Source organism: Motacilla alba, chromosome 2, assembly GCF_015832195.1.
Source record: "Motacilla alba alba isolate MOTALB_02 chromosome 2, Motacilla_alba_V1.0_pri, whole genome shotgun sequence".
In the NCBI taxonomy this organism is placed as follows: Eukaryota; Metazoa; Chordata; class Aves; order Passeriformes; family Motacillidae; genus Motacilla; species Motacilla alba.
In genome coordinates, this window is record NC_052017.1 from 82,726,929 (window position 1) to 82,743,558 (window position 16,630).

The window sequence follows — 16,630 nt, forward strand, 5'->3', positions numbered from 1 at the left end:
ACTTTGGCTCTGCTTGGAGCAATGAGAGGCACTGCGATTCAAATCCAGCTCCTCTGCCTGCTGCAGAAACCTTTCCCTGCTTGCATGAGCTCTTTCGGGGAGGAGCGCTGACCTCCTCTTCCTCTGCAGCAGCACAGGCTACCCTGGATACCCCCACCTAACTGTTGTGGTATTCTTTACAACGGTGTGAATTTGAGCTTCACACCTGCTACTTCTTACTAGAGCATTGCTTGTTTTTCTTTTGACATGAAGAGTAGCAGCAGGGGAGATGCTGCCTTGAGTCAAAGATTGGATTGGTAGAGCAAACACTTTGCATTCCTTGTGGCCTGCCTCTCCCCTTCAGAGGGAAATCTTACTTTGCCATTTTTGAAAAAGGAACTTTGCCATTTTGAATGCTTGTATATATGTAAATATATACATAATAGGTGTATATCTGCAATTTGTAGTTCTCAAAGTTTTCTGTAGTTGAATCGCTATAATATTTTGCTGTGCCTTTTAGCTTTTCTAGCATATCATGCAATAGTACTATTCTGCGATGAGAGAGGGTTTTCTTGAAAAAGAAAGTTACCTTTGATAAGAGGGAGACCTACACAAGCTGATTAAAGTCTGCTTTGAACTCTCCTGCCATTTCTGTCACTGAGCATCTGGTACTTTCTGTGAGCAAAGGTTGTGACTTGTATTGGGTTGTTAGCTGAATTTATGGCCAAAGAAAGAACTTCCTAATTTACTTTCATTTATGGTAAGAGTTATTTGGGAACTCACCTTCTGGAAATGAGAGTTTGTCAGATTAGGTTCCACAGATACTGGCTCTTTGTAAGCTCTTTCTAGACCTCAAAAGTAGAGGATCTGAAGGTACAGGGATGTTACCTACTTCTTTCTCATAGGCTGGTGAATGCAGAAAGGAATCTTTCCCCTTGTATTCTCCTTGGTTTCTTCGTGCTTCTGGGATGCTTCCTAGCATGATGAGGGAGCTCTGCTATTCACGGGGAACCAGTTAAACAATTGCCCAGTTTCAGGAGTGTAAGATTGTCCTGTCAACTGTAAAACACTTATTTACTTCTCCTGTTTTATGAGTATTGCTCATCAGGTGTAGCTGGCTCTATGGGCCTATGGAATTAGGGCACTTCACTAGAACACTTGGTTGTGTTTTTTAAAAATATAAGTTAAAAAAAATTTGGTTTGGTGGGTGTCTTCGTGGCTTTTTGTTTTGTTTTTCAACCCAGAAATAAAGAAGGTCTCTAGAAAGAGTCGCCCCAGCTCAAACGCGGTGTTTTGCAGCCATGTGCTTTATGCAGCTGCCGCTGACTCAGGTGTGGCAGCAGCCAGCCAGGCCAGGAGAGTATAAAACTAACATGAGTGAGCCAAACCCTGCGTGCACACAGGCATTCCCACCTCGGGGAATCCAGGCATGGCTGACTCCTAGAGGAACTGAAATACTGTGTGACTAGCACAGAGTTCACACTTTTTATTTTTCTCCTGAAAGTGATATTTCATGAGACAAGCAGTTGCAGTTGTGAAATGAGGAGAGAGCTGACATACATTTAACCAAATGGTATCCGGCACCCATACAAGAGAGTCAGAAAACACAGATAATATCTCACTTAACAAGCAGTATTTTTCCTGCCTTTTTTTCTTTTTTTTTTCTCTTTTTTTTTTTCTTTTTTTTTTTTTTTTTTTCAGTTCTAGGACCTAACAGTTAAGGAAGGTGAAAAAACAGTACAAATGTTTCCACATCTAACATTAAGAGATCTCCTAGAACTCTCGAGAGTGTGCTGCACTCTGCAAAAGCAGGAAGAAGAAACCCTCAATATTAAATACACACACCCCCAACATTTATTTGTGAAAGAATAGGGAATGAGATTTCTATAATACGTCCTACCCTGGCTTTCTTTTCAACAGTCGTAGCACCAGCAGGACCATTTTGGCATGACCTGAATCACTCTCAGATCTGGATGTACATGTTAAAGGAACATGTAAAGGCTAAGGACTTCAACAGAAATAAAGGATACTAAAAGCTCATTGAACTTTATTGCAGTTTTTTTCCCTTCCTGTCTTTCCTTATGGCTTCAGGTATATTTCTAGGGCAGAGGAAACTCAAATAGAGAGAAGTTGAGGGTCTTGCCAGGCATCACTGATAGGTTAGGCTCTTTGACTATTTTTATACAGAAATGGCAGTGTTGAAAATTTGAGACCATCTTACAGAGATGCAGATTGAAATAAGGAATATTTGATACAGCCTGCAGTTGTAATTCTTTCTATTTATGACTTAACCAAGGGCAACACAAATCAGTGGTGGTCCAGAAACAGAACTTCACTTCCACAGCTAAGGTGGCTTTTTATACTAATTAATTAAAAATCCCAAAAAACACCCCATCCACCCCAAGATTAGATTCTATTTTTTATACTTCACTTCTTAAGCTACTTTGCTCTGTTATGTGACTTTTGAATAATTTTCCCCAGTACTGGCCACTAGGTATGGGGTGGGGTTTAGCTCCTTTTCCTTTGACCAGTCGTTGTTCAGGGCATGTCTGTTTGAAATTAAAATGGAAAGCATTCCCACCTTTGCCCACTCCCATTTCTAAATTCAGTGGAAAAAGAATGTTGTTGAGATTGTGTATGTGTAAGATTGCCATGAAATAATGAACTTACCATAGTGTAATGATTTAGATGTAGTTAAGGCATGAAATACAAATATGATGCTCTAGAATCCAAGAGACAGAGCTCAAAAAATGGATCTATTTGAAATCCACTGGTTTTGTCATCTTTTTGCATGTAGGGATATCTCAATCATGTGTAACAAGAAGAAATCAAATTATATTCAATGTGTCATTAAAGACAAGTTTACTAAGTTTTCTTAACTGCAGTCTCCTGCAAAGAGGGAAACAGGCTTGATGTCCAGCTTCTGCCCCACCAAGACCATGAGGCAAGTCTGATTCATACCACTTGGGCAAACTGCTATTAATTTAACAAGTAGAAGACTGATACCCATTTAGTGAACCAAAGAGTTCACCACTGCAAATGTATTCTTCTGCTAACAGATTTCTATTCCAAAAAGACTGTTCTGACCTCAATCCTGCCTAGACTACATATTGTTGGATGCCTAATAACACACCTATAAAGATATTATTTTGTTTGTTCTCTGTTTTCCCATAGTTTTGGTATTATGAGTTTATATTGGTTTGTAGTCAAAAATAGTCTTCAGCTTTTTAGGATAATTGTTCTTCTCAGCCTAGACTCATTCAAAGCATCAACATCCATTGTTGTAACTAGGAGTGCTGTTTCATCCTTGGAAGATGCAGGTAGCTTTGGATTACTGTTACTTTTTAACAAATTTCCTTAACTTATGTGTAATGTGAAGCGACCTGCCAGGCTGTTGCTTGCCCTCTAATTAAGCCTCTGTTCTTTTTTTTTTTTGTTGTTGTTGTTTTGTGTGGGGCAAAATGTGTTGAACAAACTGAAATATTTCAGCTGTCTCTCCTCACTTGTGCATTTTATCTGTGAGAGATGCATCAGCTTGGCAGGTTAGGACTTGCAATGGAAAGTTGCTGTCAGTTCTGTAAGTTCCCTACATCCCATAAATATGAAGAAACAATGAAATAAGGAGCTAAATTGTGAATGGCAAAAAAAAATTAATTCACTTACTTCCTGCTTTTATTTTCCTTTGCTGTAAAATTCATGCTCCCTCTTCTCCATTTATGCACTCTGCCTTTGCTCTTGCACTGGCATCCAGTGGGTGTGATTTTGTTCATTTAAGAATATGCCACAGGAGCTGGGTATGAGAGGGACCTTATTAAATCATCTAGTTAATCCTCCTGCAGTGCAGAACTGTTTCTGCAATATACTGGAGTCCTCTGGCTGCAGTTTGGGATGGTTCATCTGATGCAGCTCTCAAAACTCCTGCTCAGCAATTATCCCACAGTTTCATAGGTGTGTCATTAAGAAATGCAGTCACATACTCATTTAATTCATTTAAACATAAGTCTGTGCCAACAACTCAAAACAGCTAATTTGGAAGATGACTTAAAACTACCTGTCATTTCTCTTCATCATGATCAGTATAGATAGGAAAACACAATGCTTTGATCCATCCAGGAGGCAGGGAGGAAACCATTCACTTCATTCAGATCAAGTCCATAACTGGCACCACTAAACTGCTGTCACTAAAATAAGGTGTATTTGGTTTAGTTTTTCCATTTCTGGTAAGTGTTTTAAGGTTTAATTGATGTTTGTGTTTTAATGAGGGAATTCTCATTAGGAAAAAACCCACTAATTTGCTAAGGTTGTGTGCCATAAAATTACTGCCCTTACTGGTGTGCCAATTACCACAGGATGTCAAACAGATTTCATCAATGTAATTTGGTAACATCTCCATTTTCTAGACAAGGGTCTTACATAAACATTACTGCATTTGAATTCTGCTCTGGGCCTGTTGTGTTCTTTGCTATTGATGCAAAGGCCAGTCTTTTAGTAATAGTCAATGAAACTAATCACTTAGATAATTCCTTCAGTAGATGTTTCCATGACATGCTTTTGTTAGGGATGTATGCATTAATTTTAAAAGTTCTCCAAGACAGTGATAGTAGTGTGGGTAGGAGAGGTATGCTGTTACTGAGGGGTGAATCAAGAAACCTCACCATTTCTGGAAGCGCAATAATTAGCAAGAGAGTTCTTTTTTCTTACTGTATTGTGTTTCACAATATCTACAGTGTTTTAAAGCACCAAACTGTTTGCCTCTGCAAAACCTTGTGTACTCAAGATGTTGGAGTTTGTTTCCTGTTTGCAAATAGAAGACATTAAATCCTTTAAGTCTGCTAATTGTACATGTTTAAGAAGTCCTGGTACCTACAGGCATTTCACTACTTGTAGGCACAAGGACCAGCCAGAACTTGATCTGGGGGTATTAGTGAAGCTTGCTGGCATTGTAGCTGAATTTTCAGTTGAAGATAAAACTTTATTTGATGTAGTTCATTTAGAGCCCCAGAATACCTGTGGGTTAGACTTCACTATGCCTTTGAAGGAAATCCAGATGAGTTCTCAAGGAGAAGTTGTGGAAGAATGAAGATTTTTTTTACCAAGGATGTCCATTTGATAACCTTTATAATCTGTCAGTCTGTGTTGGCTAAATTGGATCTTCTGAGCATAGCAGCTGGAAAACATACATATCTCACAAATGTTCAAAATGGTAAGACTAATAACTGTGTATCCGTACTCAGTAAATTTGTCAGAGACATTGGTATGCATTCTTTTAAAAATATTATTCCCCTGTATTCCTAAGAAATTTTCTTTGCAGGAGAGTGGGGTTTGGTCCTAAGAATATCATGCTTTAGTAGTGTTTAGGGGTTTTATTTGGTTTGTGGCTCCTCTTATTGTATTATTTTAAAATGAGGCTACTCTGACAATGACAATCTAACTGATGCTTTCCTCACTATTAGGAAAGGAAAGTCCTCCAACTAGTGATGTTCCTGATGATCCGGATGAACCTATGCCTATACCAGAGGACCTTTCAACTAGTACTGGAGGTCAGCAGAGTTCTAAGAATGACAGAATCTTGGGTAAGATAACAAATACACTCTAGTTAGAAATACTAGTAGATGATATAACAATAATGTTAAATTACTTTTTCACAGGCTGGTAAACAAGCAGATCCTGTGCCTTTCCATCTTCTTCAGGTGCATAGTGTTTTTTGTGCAACTTTTTCTAAGGGAAAGGCATCTTCATCCACAGGGAACTTATAAAGATCCTGTTTATCTTCTTACCATGACTGTTGCTTGATATTCTCCTCAGGAAAGAGAGTTTTCATTCTGTGTAAGAAATTGAATGAAATATGAAAGTCCAGGTCAAAATTATGTGAAGTCAAATTTGATAAAAATTCAATAAATGTTCAGGTATTTTTTTATTATTTTTATTATTAATTTGAATGCTATCTTGAATGTTACTCCGTTATCTGCTATTCAGATTTCTTCAGTAATGCATATTAGAACATATGTAGTATTTATATATTTATTGAGATTACAATATTTGATCTTCATTTATCTTTGATTTTTTACCTGGGAGAACTTTAGAAAACACTTATCTTTTAGATAAAAATCTACAATTGACTGTCTATTGGGTTAGAATTGTTGTCCAGAGATGATTGTGCAAAATGCTGATTATTCTTAGGGATCCCAGACTCACACCAAGGACTGGCAATGCTGATGACTACTGTACACACCAGCTCCTACATAGTGCACTAAAAAGACTAAATATTACTTGAGCACCATGTGTGTTTACTAGTAGGAAAAAAAAAAGGGGGAAAAGAGGGAAAAAAAGCACAGTGACTCCCAGAATGCTGTGATAAATGCCCTATATGATAAAAATAGTTCTGTAAAGTGATGACTATCAAAGTACAAGTATTTACCCACAAATAGAAGTATTGCTCATTATTCTTACATTCTAACATTATTGTAAGAGTAGGGGCCAGGGTGGACAATTTACAGAAAGATTGCAAGTGCCTTTAAATATTAATTGTCTAAGGAAATCCAGTAAAGGATACTAGGTGGAAAGGGAGGCACAGAAGGAAAAATAATTAATTCAACATAATACAGCAGGATGGTGTCAGCATTAGGAATAGAACCTACTCCCAAACTCCAGCACAAGCTAATAGTGAGTGCATCATCTTATGCATCTTCATTTTATTTACCATTTGATCCACTCTTATAAAAAATATGAGCAAAAATTTCAGCTCCTACATGCATATTGGCGTACTTTATGAAAAAAAATCATATTTAAAAATGCTTTTTAACAATCTGGTCACTTACTAAATTATTTATTTTTCAGTCCAAAGATATTTGGACAAAGTCTTTCATTAACTGCTTGTCTATCAACTCAGTAAAAAGAGTTATGTCTCCTTTCTCCCACAGTAACTAACCCTACAAAATATTTAAACCTTGAGTCAAAAATTAGATTTTTAAGTTCTTTGTTCAAACCCAAACACCATTTTTCATTGTGTTGAATTTTCTTTAATATACACACAAATATCGTGAAGACCCAGCAAAGTCGAACTTTATATTTGCTGATGATGTAATGATTCTGCCAACAGTTCAGTCATGTATCAGTATGTACACATATTCTAAATATGATAAGTTCCATCTGTTATTCTCAATACTCAGCAATAAATTACATTTTTTCATGCCCTGGCGTTAACAATTTTTCTACAGCCACTTTCTCTACCCATAGGTCTTTTGTTTATAAGAGTTATATCTTGTAGTGAGACATTTACCATAGTCAACAGAAACAAAGACAATTCGCAATACTTTGCTTTTTGGATGAACTGTAGGTATCAACTCCAATGCTTGCAATGTTTGTCTTTTCTGTAAAGCTGCATACACTTTTAACTCTTCTATTGCTCCTTTTTGCTAGCTCTAAGCTAGCTCTCTGAAAACAGTATACTAAAAAAAATAATTCTCCCTTTTTACAAAAAGGATGTGACTGTATGCCCCAGGCATATCAGGAGCCATATGATTGCTGTGCACATTCTGGATTTTCATCAAAAGAAAATGTCTTAGGAATAAAGTAATACCTTAAGAGTGGTGTTTGGCCTACATGATCATCTAGGTGTATTGGGAGTGAAGGGGGCTGTCTTTCTTTGTAGGCAGTGCCATGGCAGTGTAGACAGGCTTGGTGTTTAGTACAGCATTGTCATTGCCAAGTCCCAAGATCTGTTCCTCACTGTTACTAATCACCAAACTTAGGTAGACAAGAATGATCTGAAAAAGTAGTTTGAAGATTGAAAGATAGACAAGAGAGCATTGTAAAGGCCCACTGATGTTATCTGTGTGCATATGGCAGGTGGGAGCTAAACTGTGGCCTATGGTAACCAACAGGCATGAGCAGACATGGCCAGCCAAGAATTTCTCTCTGTATGACTTTCCTAATGTCCCATCTGTTTCTTTCATCAAAAGGGAATCCCCTAGCATTTGGATTTATTTCAACATAGGGTTTACAGTGCATTCCACTTATCCTGTAACACCGAGAGATCAGCTGTCCATGCAGCATACACCAAGGATTTTGAGTCAGACATTTAATTCTGGAGGGTTTTTTTGTATACGTAGGGCTATAGAGGTAACAATAAAAATTGCAAGTTTGTTAAAATAAAAGAGAAATATTTACCTCATCCCACTGAAATTAAGTGAGAAATCTTTTTTTAGTTTTAATCAACCTGTGAGATAGAAATGTTCAAGTGACAGCTTGCATACTCAGATTTGTAGTAACATTTAATGAAATAATTTTTAACCCTGGAGTCAAAAGTTTAATTACCTTTTTCATCAATTTAGCATTTCAAAGGTCATAGATTACAGGAAATAAGCTATTTTTAGAAAAAAAAAAAAAAACAAAACATAGGCTCTTCTCTTGCATATGTTTTTAAAAATCTTCTTTTGTGCATCTTCCAAACATGTACTGAGACTTTAATGTGGTGCTACAGAGCTAATAGAAACATTTTATATATTTCTCCTGCTCTGAGAAGGAAGGTGTTGAAGTCCTCTACTTGCCAGATTTTATTGGTTGCCTTGAGTTTTTGAATTATCCTTTAAAATTACTATAGAGAGTGCAAATTTCATAAAGGAGGTACCCAGGGGATCATGAAATGTATGTTTTGACTTGTGTCTCCACACAGGGGGATGCCCAAAACATGGGTTTCTTCTGACCAATGCAAAAATGATCAACAGGTGTGAAAGGATAATTTACGGAAGTAAAGTCATCAACAGTTTCTACTAATAACCCCAAGTAGCACAGCAAAGCAGAAACGTATTGGACGAGATGTTCTGGTCACCATCAAGGCTCTTCATTTCCTTGATGAGCTTACTATGATTTTAATGTTGCAACCTCCAGAAAGTCATTATGTGTTGAGCAGCTTCCTTCTGCATGCTTAATTTCTGCTGCCCTGTCCACTAGATCTTCTTCCTTCCTTGTCCTATTCTCCACCCCAAATTTACTTCTCAGGCTGATCTGACACCTATAACATTTTTTTATTTTAATCTTGTTCTTTTCACCCATGTGCTCTACAGATAGTTTCTCTGGAAAACATAGCAAACACTTTCAGCAAAGTGTGAGATTTTCACATCTCTAGAGCTCTTTAAGGCTCTATAGAGTCTCTTTTACCATCTTTCCTAAATATCCTTTTGAAATCTTGGTCTGAGTTATTTAGAAATCCACTAAAAGTCCATTCCTTTTAGAATCAGTGCTTTTCAGCCTATTTTGAACAGCCCTATTTCCCATGGTACCCTGTTGGAAATATCATTTAATAATTCTCCACAAGTTTCAGGTTAAACGTTGTGTGCACCTTTTGTGGATGATCAGTACTGAACATCCTATGCATGGTAAACAGTTGCAATTTAGGGCTGTTTGTGCTCTGAGACTGTATCATAATTCAAGCCCTGTGTGGGAAGCTAATGAGTCAGTGATCTATAGATCAAACCCTACTTCATGGAGAAAGAGCCATTTGCTGCAGTGGTGGCATTTGTCTAGAAAGGTAGGCAGTGCCTTCCTTTGTCCATAACTTTCCATTCCATGGGTGGCCATCACTGGATAAAAACAGCCATCTCACAGTGTTAGTGGCCTCAGAAAGAGGTTGTGGGCTCACCTTTTCTGCACAGATAGCTGTCTGGTGCTGCAGATGACCATAGACTTCTAAGACAGAAGTCAAATGTTACCACTGCAGTCACAGCTTACAGTCTGGGCCTGGAACAAATAATGTCTAGAGATCTTCTTCTTTTTAAGAGGTGGGGAGAATTCGTCTCACAAAATTGGATTGAAACTGTCATACAATTGACAGAGTATACCCAAAGTAACCAGTCAGGGTGATTGTAGACATCAGTAGAAAACAGACAAGATTCATATGACGTTATAAAGTCTATTTGTTTAAAATAAATAAATATGGGAAGAGACATTAAAAGGAAGATTTTTTTTTACGTTTTTCTCTCCCAGTGGGAAATACCAGGTGCTGATATTGTATCCCTCCCACAACTCAGTTATTGAAGCAGAAGGCTGTGTGGCTGCAGGCTTTGGTGCCTGGCATCACTGGGACCCTGGCATTGCCTTCACACCCTGGGGTCTTCCCTCTCAGCCATTCAGAGACTGTAACCTGCATGAGGAGCTACTTACTGATGCAGGCAAGTGTCCCCTCTCTGAGCAGCTTTGATGCTTTATTTCCTTAAAAGGAGCTCAGTCATTTGAGAGCATGGGCACAAGCATTGCTGAGGGGCCACCAGGCAACCACAATCATTGCCATTACATAAATCTACTGCAACTCACACACTGCTGGGTGGAGCCAGAGTAGAAGTGTGGAAAGGCTGCAGACAGAGGGGAAAAGCAAGGAAAGACAAAAGGGGAAGTGCCCCACCCCAGCTTGCAAAATCAGTCCTGTGGTTCAGACAGGTCCAGTGCACTGGTGCCCTGGTAATTCTGCTGGGCAGGAAAAGGAGCTGAAGAAAAAGACTGCTGGAGCTAAACGTCTTTGCAAACTCCTCCTTGTGGGTGTTCAGTGGCTATGAAGGCAGTGTCTTGTGTATGAATAATAAAGTGTGGCATGTGTGTGCCTGGACATTCAGAGAACCAAATTCCAAGACCTGAAGTAACCTGAAGGGCTGTGTAATATGTTTTATTTGCTCAGATTTCAGATGGACATCTCTGCTGCTCAAAGGTCTGGAAGTGTGTAGAAGCTGATGAACCTTTGTAAATAATCAGTGATAATTGCTGTCTCACCTGATGTAGCCCCCATGAGAGCAAAGAGAAAATTTGTTTCAAGATGGTTTGAGGAGCTTTGAAAATTATCTTTAACCCTCCACAATGAAACAATGTTTGAAAGTCCAACTGAGGAGGCTTCTGAAGGAATTGAAAAACTTGAAGCTGAAATATTTTAGGAACTTTTTAAAAAAAGGAAGTCAGGAATCTCCCATGTTGTTTGGTCTGAAGCCCCTATTTCTAACCCCAAAGTAACAGTCCCCAGTATGGACTGGTATTGTATGCTCTGACAGCCTGCCAGTATGATGCGTATTTTTTTTAAGGGGAATGCAGGAGATATCTTTGTCAGGATTATTTTAATTTTGTCTGTGAAACTCTTATAGGGATTTGTATAGAGGAGGATGGGGGTGGTTTAGTTGGAGAAGGCATGTGACAAATTTCATGAATGCCCTTAAATGTGCTATACAGGATATAAGTTATATTCCAGCCTTCAAAGGAATATTTTGCATGAGCACAGTGTGAAACAGAGTTAAGTGCAGAAGACTCTGGTATATGGGGCCATTGGGAATTTTGAGTTGTGCCAAGACACAAGTTCTGACCTATGTGATCACTTAGGACTCAGAAAAATATGCACGAAGGCAAATGGAAAAATGCCCTATTACTGAATGTGAATTCCTCTATCAAATTTAAAAATGCTTGCTGCAAGTAATGGAGGGTGAACATTTTCAGAATAAACTTGCAAGAAATTTGTGGAAGTAAGGGTGACCCAGCCTGGAAAACAGAGCTGCCACAGCCCCAGCATAGGCTGTGCTGCATTATGAGCTCAGTTCTCTCAACCCGTGCAAAGCCAGATCAGGCATGTAAAAATCTGCCCTCTTGATGCAACCATAGCACATGACAAAATCAAAGCCTTGAGAACAGAACTGATCCTAAAAAGAGTTGTACTTTTACAATGATTTTTATTTAGTTTTGTGAGAATTTTTTTACTCAGAAGCATGACAGCAGCATGATTTGTGTTGCCACTGTGTGGCAACATGATATTGCAGGACATGCTGAAGCTATGGGGTTTTTCTCTCCTGTTTCTCCAGAGCTGTGTAGCTTGTGGAGCTGCAACCTATTTCATGAGCACCTGCTGGATAAAGCTGTGTTTTCAGAAGAGAACATCAGCACAAAAGTCAGGAAAAGCCTGGGAACTGTGCAAGTTTTGTTTATTCTGTGTTGGAGAGTGGTGAGCATTGCTTGAATAGGAGCGATGCAGAGTGTTTAGCTGTGTGGCTTTAGGTACAGAGATTGAGTCTGCTGATCTAAACTGCAGTGAGAGGAAGTTCTCTTTATCTGAGCAGAAGAGATGCGCCTCAGAGATAAGCCCCCTTCTAGCTCGGGAGTTAAATTTATCTAGCAGGATCTCAGCAGTGGCTGCAGCTCAATTCAGAAACACCAGGCTCTGGCTGGAAGATGGGCATATTTTAAGCTGGGGAGGACATTTGTAACTGCAGCTTGCAAAAATTCAGGTGATTTTAAGGGAATAATTCTTCATCAAAAGGTTGTATTCATCTCCCAAAACCAGCCACCCCTCTGTTCTGTGTTAATTCTTGCTTGCTCTTTGTTGTAGGCTTGCTTTTTACCTTGAGCAAGTTTTCTCTCACCCTGAGTGCTCTTGACTGCAGCCTTACCAAAAACTTATCTGCTGAACAGTGCAGGGACCACTACAGAGGTGATGTTTCAGAACCAGCTGCTTTTTTGGTCTTGTTCAGCCACTCCTCATATTTCTGTAATTTCAGCTCCTGCTATGGTGGCTCCCTGGGAAGAGACAGTTTCTGGCTGCAGAGGACCTGCAGCTATGCTCTCCCCTCAGATGTGAACTTCCCAGGCTCTGTCCTACAATAAAATGTGCAAACACAATGTCACTCTGGTTTGATCCACCACATTTGAGATTTGCAAGGAAGGATGTGCAGTGTGGCCATGCCTCCACAGTTTTCCACAATGTAGAATATGTCCTTTATGATAAAGAGAGGGGATGGAAAAGCTCATTTTCGGAACTGTAGTCTTAAAGCCAGGAGTCAACACCACTCATTGCAGCAGGACAAAGGTTTGTTCCCAAACCTTTTCCTTTGAGTTCACTATGTGAAGTTTTTTGAAGCCTCAGACAGCCTCTCAGGAAAAAGCTTTGCCTGGCAGGCAGTAGATAGGTGTGACATAGCCACCAGTGCAGGTTTACCCTCAGCATTCATTTATGGTGGAGATGTGGGACCACAACAAGCTGTTAACTTGTCAAGGTGGATCAGCTAGCTTTGATCTAGGATTTTGGCTTCCAGAGACAGCTTGTTGGAAACTGTCATGCCTTATCCAGCTGTCTCCCTGAACAAGTGAGCAGAACAGCAGCCCAAAAGCCATCTAGACCTCAGCCTGCAATGCAAGACATCCTGCTGCTCCCTCCCTCCCTTGGCTCCTCCCTCACCCATAGATTCTTCGTGGATTCTGTGTTATAACAGTGCACATGCAGGAACTCAGTTCCTAGTAAATTAACTCTGGTGTGTTCTTATTTCTTTATTTTTTTACACATTTTGAAGTTAAGAATAATTCCCAGTTGTTGTATTGCAGTTTAGGGTCATGTTCTCAGAAACATTTAGGTGTCTAAGTTGCCTGCATAAAAAGAGATCCCAAGAAGGTATCTAATTTATCATTTCACCATTAGCCATAGTGATATCGCAGGCACCAAGTAGGATTTTTGGAAGTGAGTAATGAATACTCTATTGATGAAATGAGATTTCAATCCTAACATGGCAAAATCCATATCTAATACATACCATGGATTAAGAAACTGATTGAAGGATTGCAGAAAAAAAAATGGCAGAGGAAACATAGAACTATTCTCAAATTCCAGCCAAAACAGGCCTGATCTAAAAAGAAAAGTTTAGGCACATGTTTTCCTCTTTGTTTTTCACATTCCATTTCTCTTGTTTCTCTTCCCTCAAAGATAGTCCAAAATTATCTTGCTTGAGAAGTGTAATGAATGTAGAAAAAATGGAGAAATATGACAGCATGAATTAACTTCCACTCTTCCAAGCCACATATCAGAGTTTAAAGACCAAAAAAAAAAAAAAAAAAAGGAGGGAAAAAAAAGGAGAAGAAACTGAAGGTTAAGAAGAACTTTCACATGAACCTTTTTTTTACCCTGGAAATGTTACTTCTGAGGAAGTGGCTCTTACCAGAGTTTTCAGTAACTTCTAGATTATTTCATGGAATGATATGACAAACTCACTTGTTCCCTGACACTTCCTTAAAAAAATAAATACCAACTGAGATCTTTAGAATAAGTTGCTAATTCCTTCATATAACAGAGTATCTGCACATGATTTTTCCCTCCCTGCTGATTATGTAACAACAGAAATGTTTAATGCAATGAAAAGGTGGGTTTAAACTAAAGCTGGCGACACTTTCAGCTTGTGTTGCAATTAATAGAAGAGGAAATATTCATTCTCCATATTTCGTCATTTAGAAGTATCCTGTGTTTGTAAGAAGCTGTGATCAGCCAACATCCCTGCTATGGATTTGAACTTCCCAAATCTCTGGTGGTTTTTGAGTTTTGGGGATTTTTGTCTAAGCTAAGAGTTTTGTGTTCTGATTTTTCATAGTGGCTTAGGGGTTTTTTGGAGGGAGATCAGTCCCTTCTCATTCACAGTACTGTGCACCTCAGCATTATATGGGCCAAGTTATGGAACCTGTTTTTTCCTGCTGTGAATATGTGTTGCAATGCTCGGAAGTGGTGGTAGTGGTTGGCGTTGAAGCGGGATGGTTTCATTAGCACCAAAATGGGGACTGTGAACTGGGGAACGCTGCTGTTTCTGCACCCCTCATGCTGCATCTGCATTTCAGATACATCTTCCAGTTATTTCCATAGGAAAATTTATTTTCAGGGGAAAACAACACATGCACCTATAGAATTCACTATGACAAATATGTTTGCCTTGTTATGGGGTGCTTGGGTTTTGTGCCCAGGTTTGCAAAGTTAAAGCACCAATGAGATTGAGGGAAGTGTCAAATTGTGCATGATCCATCTGTACTCTGACCTCCAGCTGGCTGTTATTCACAATTCAGGCTGTAAATGTCTCTGTCATTCCAAAGCAAAGCACTCCTCCCAGTTTTCTCAGACTGAAGGCATAAGCAAAGAAGTGAGAGCATCCCTTCCCAACTGATATGGCACCTTCCTTTCTGTGTCAGGGTTTGTTCTTTTTCCTTCCATTTGTAACTGGCACCTCCCGTGGCTGGATGGCGGAAAGGAGGTGGGGAAGCCTTAATGGCCAGAATGGTCACTGGAGCTTTGTCTGCTGCAGGTGTGGATCTACTACAATTTATCTAGAAGTCAAATGGGAACTAGGCTTTTCTGGGGAGGGGTTGAGTTTCCTGCCCATTTGTCCACATAATGGCAAGTAGAAGTAAAAATGAGAAATGATAATTGTGGTAGCAAAAGGCTTCAGTGGCTTTGGAGCCCAAAACATGAAATATATGAGGGTGGAATAATGGTAATGAGGCATTACCTCTGTTGTAGTATCACATTTGTTTAATCTTGCCACTACATTGCTAGTAGATCCTGGTAAAATTGGTATCCTGTCATGGGCTTATTGTGGTGTTAAGTGGAATTCTTTTTCTCCTAGCAAAACAGACTAGAGAAGTCTGATATTGCTTATTCTGTAGTCACACATTAATGAGTCTGTACATTTGCTGTACAGTATAAGCATTAATAATAAACTCTTTCCCTTGTTCAAAGAAAGAGATGGATTTATACCATACATGATACAGCCCTTGGTGTTTAGAAGACAATGCAAATATGTTTTTCATTTCTAAAGCTTTTTATAATTCATTTGTTCTCTTTAATACTCCCTTTGAAATTTGAAATGACAATGTATTTTCCAGCCATCAGGACCCATTTATTCCATATTCTCCCCTTTGCATGTTTATATGTACACACATATAGATATGTACATACAAATATGTGTCTGTCAGCACACAAAATTATGTGACTGCAAAACCAAGTTCCTCTATGTTTATGTCTCTGTAAAAACAGTACATCTATGCAAAAGAAATTGCATATTTATCTTGAAAGCTGAGATTTTCCTTCTTATTTAAACCAAGCAAACATATACTCTGCAGCATAAACACATGCCATAAAAATATTTTTTTCAAACCTAAAAGAGGAAAAGGTTAGTTCCTGCTAGCTTGTCTGTATCCCTGTAAGAAACCTAACTGTAAATTCCATTTGGGAAGTGGGTAACAGCTGAGGAAGATCCGCTTGTAGCCGCTGTGGCTTTTGTAGTCTGTGTAAAATGGCTGGGCCAAGGCAGCTGTGAAGGTCATAGTACAAGAAAGACCACCAAGGAATAAATGAAGATAGAGGGAGATGGAGAAAGGAAGGAGAGAAACACACATGCCCCCAAGTCTTCCTGTCAGTATTCTTTGCCTGAAAAGGCTCTCCTGCCTCCCCCTACTGGCTTAGCGATGAGGGGTACATAGGTCCTGAGGATTCTCCCCTGCAGCTGGAATGTGCTATTCCTCCTTGCATTCAGGTGTTCTATTTATTTAATTCCTTGCAGTATTACAGAAGTAAAGTCTGTAATGGAGAGACAGGGAAACATTCATGAAATGTTTTTCTCCAGAAGATTCTTTTGCAGTCCAATACCAAATTGATGACTGCATAGTGAGGCTTTGGGGGGCATATAATATCTACAGCAGAGGGAGAGATGGGTGACATATTGAAATAATCTAATGGAAAATGCAGATATAATATCTTGAATCTCTCGTTTGAGATACAGCTTTCCACTGAAAGCTTCTGCATGCCTAACTTGATAACTTTCTTAGAGATGTTTCAGTAGCTAACTGAGCTAACATACAAAAGCACAGTCAAAAGTACCAG

The 16,630-nt window shown here is 39.1% G+C and overlaps 1 protein-coding gene across 14 annotated transcripts in view; it reads left to right on the plus strand.

Moving 5' to 3' along the window:
* Positions 1-16,630, plus strand: part of IKZF1 (IKAROS family zinc finger 1) — a 69,867-nt gene that overhangs the window by 14,893 nt on the left and 38,344 nt on the right. For 12 of the 14 annotated variants that reach the window (XM_038127234.1, XM_038127233.1, XM_038127232.1 and 9 more), the window contains exon 3: positions 5,433-5,552. In XM_038127234.1, coding sequence (XP_037983162.1) covers positions 5,433-5,552 — 120 coding nt within the window. Of the gene's footprint in view, positions 1-5,432; positions 5,553-9,963; positions 10,149-16,630 lie in introns of those variants that run through there. The other 2 variants (XM_038127242.1, XM_038127241.1) reach the window with 2 other exon arrangements.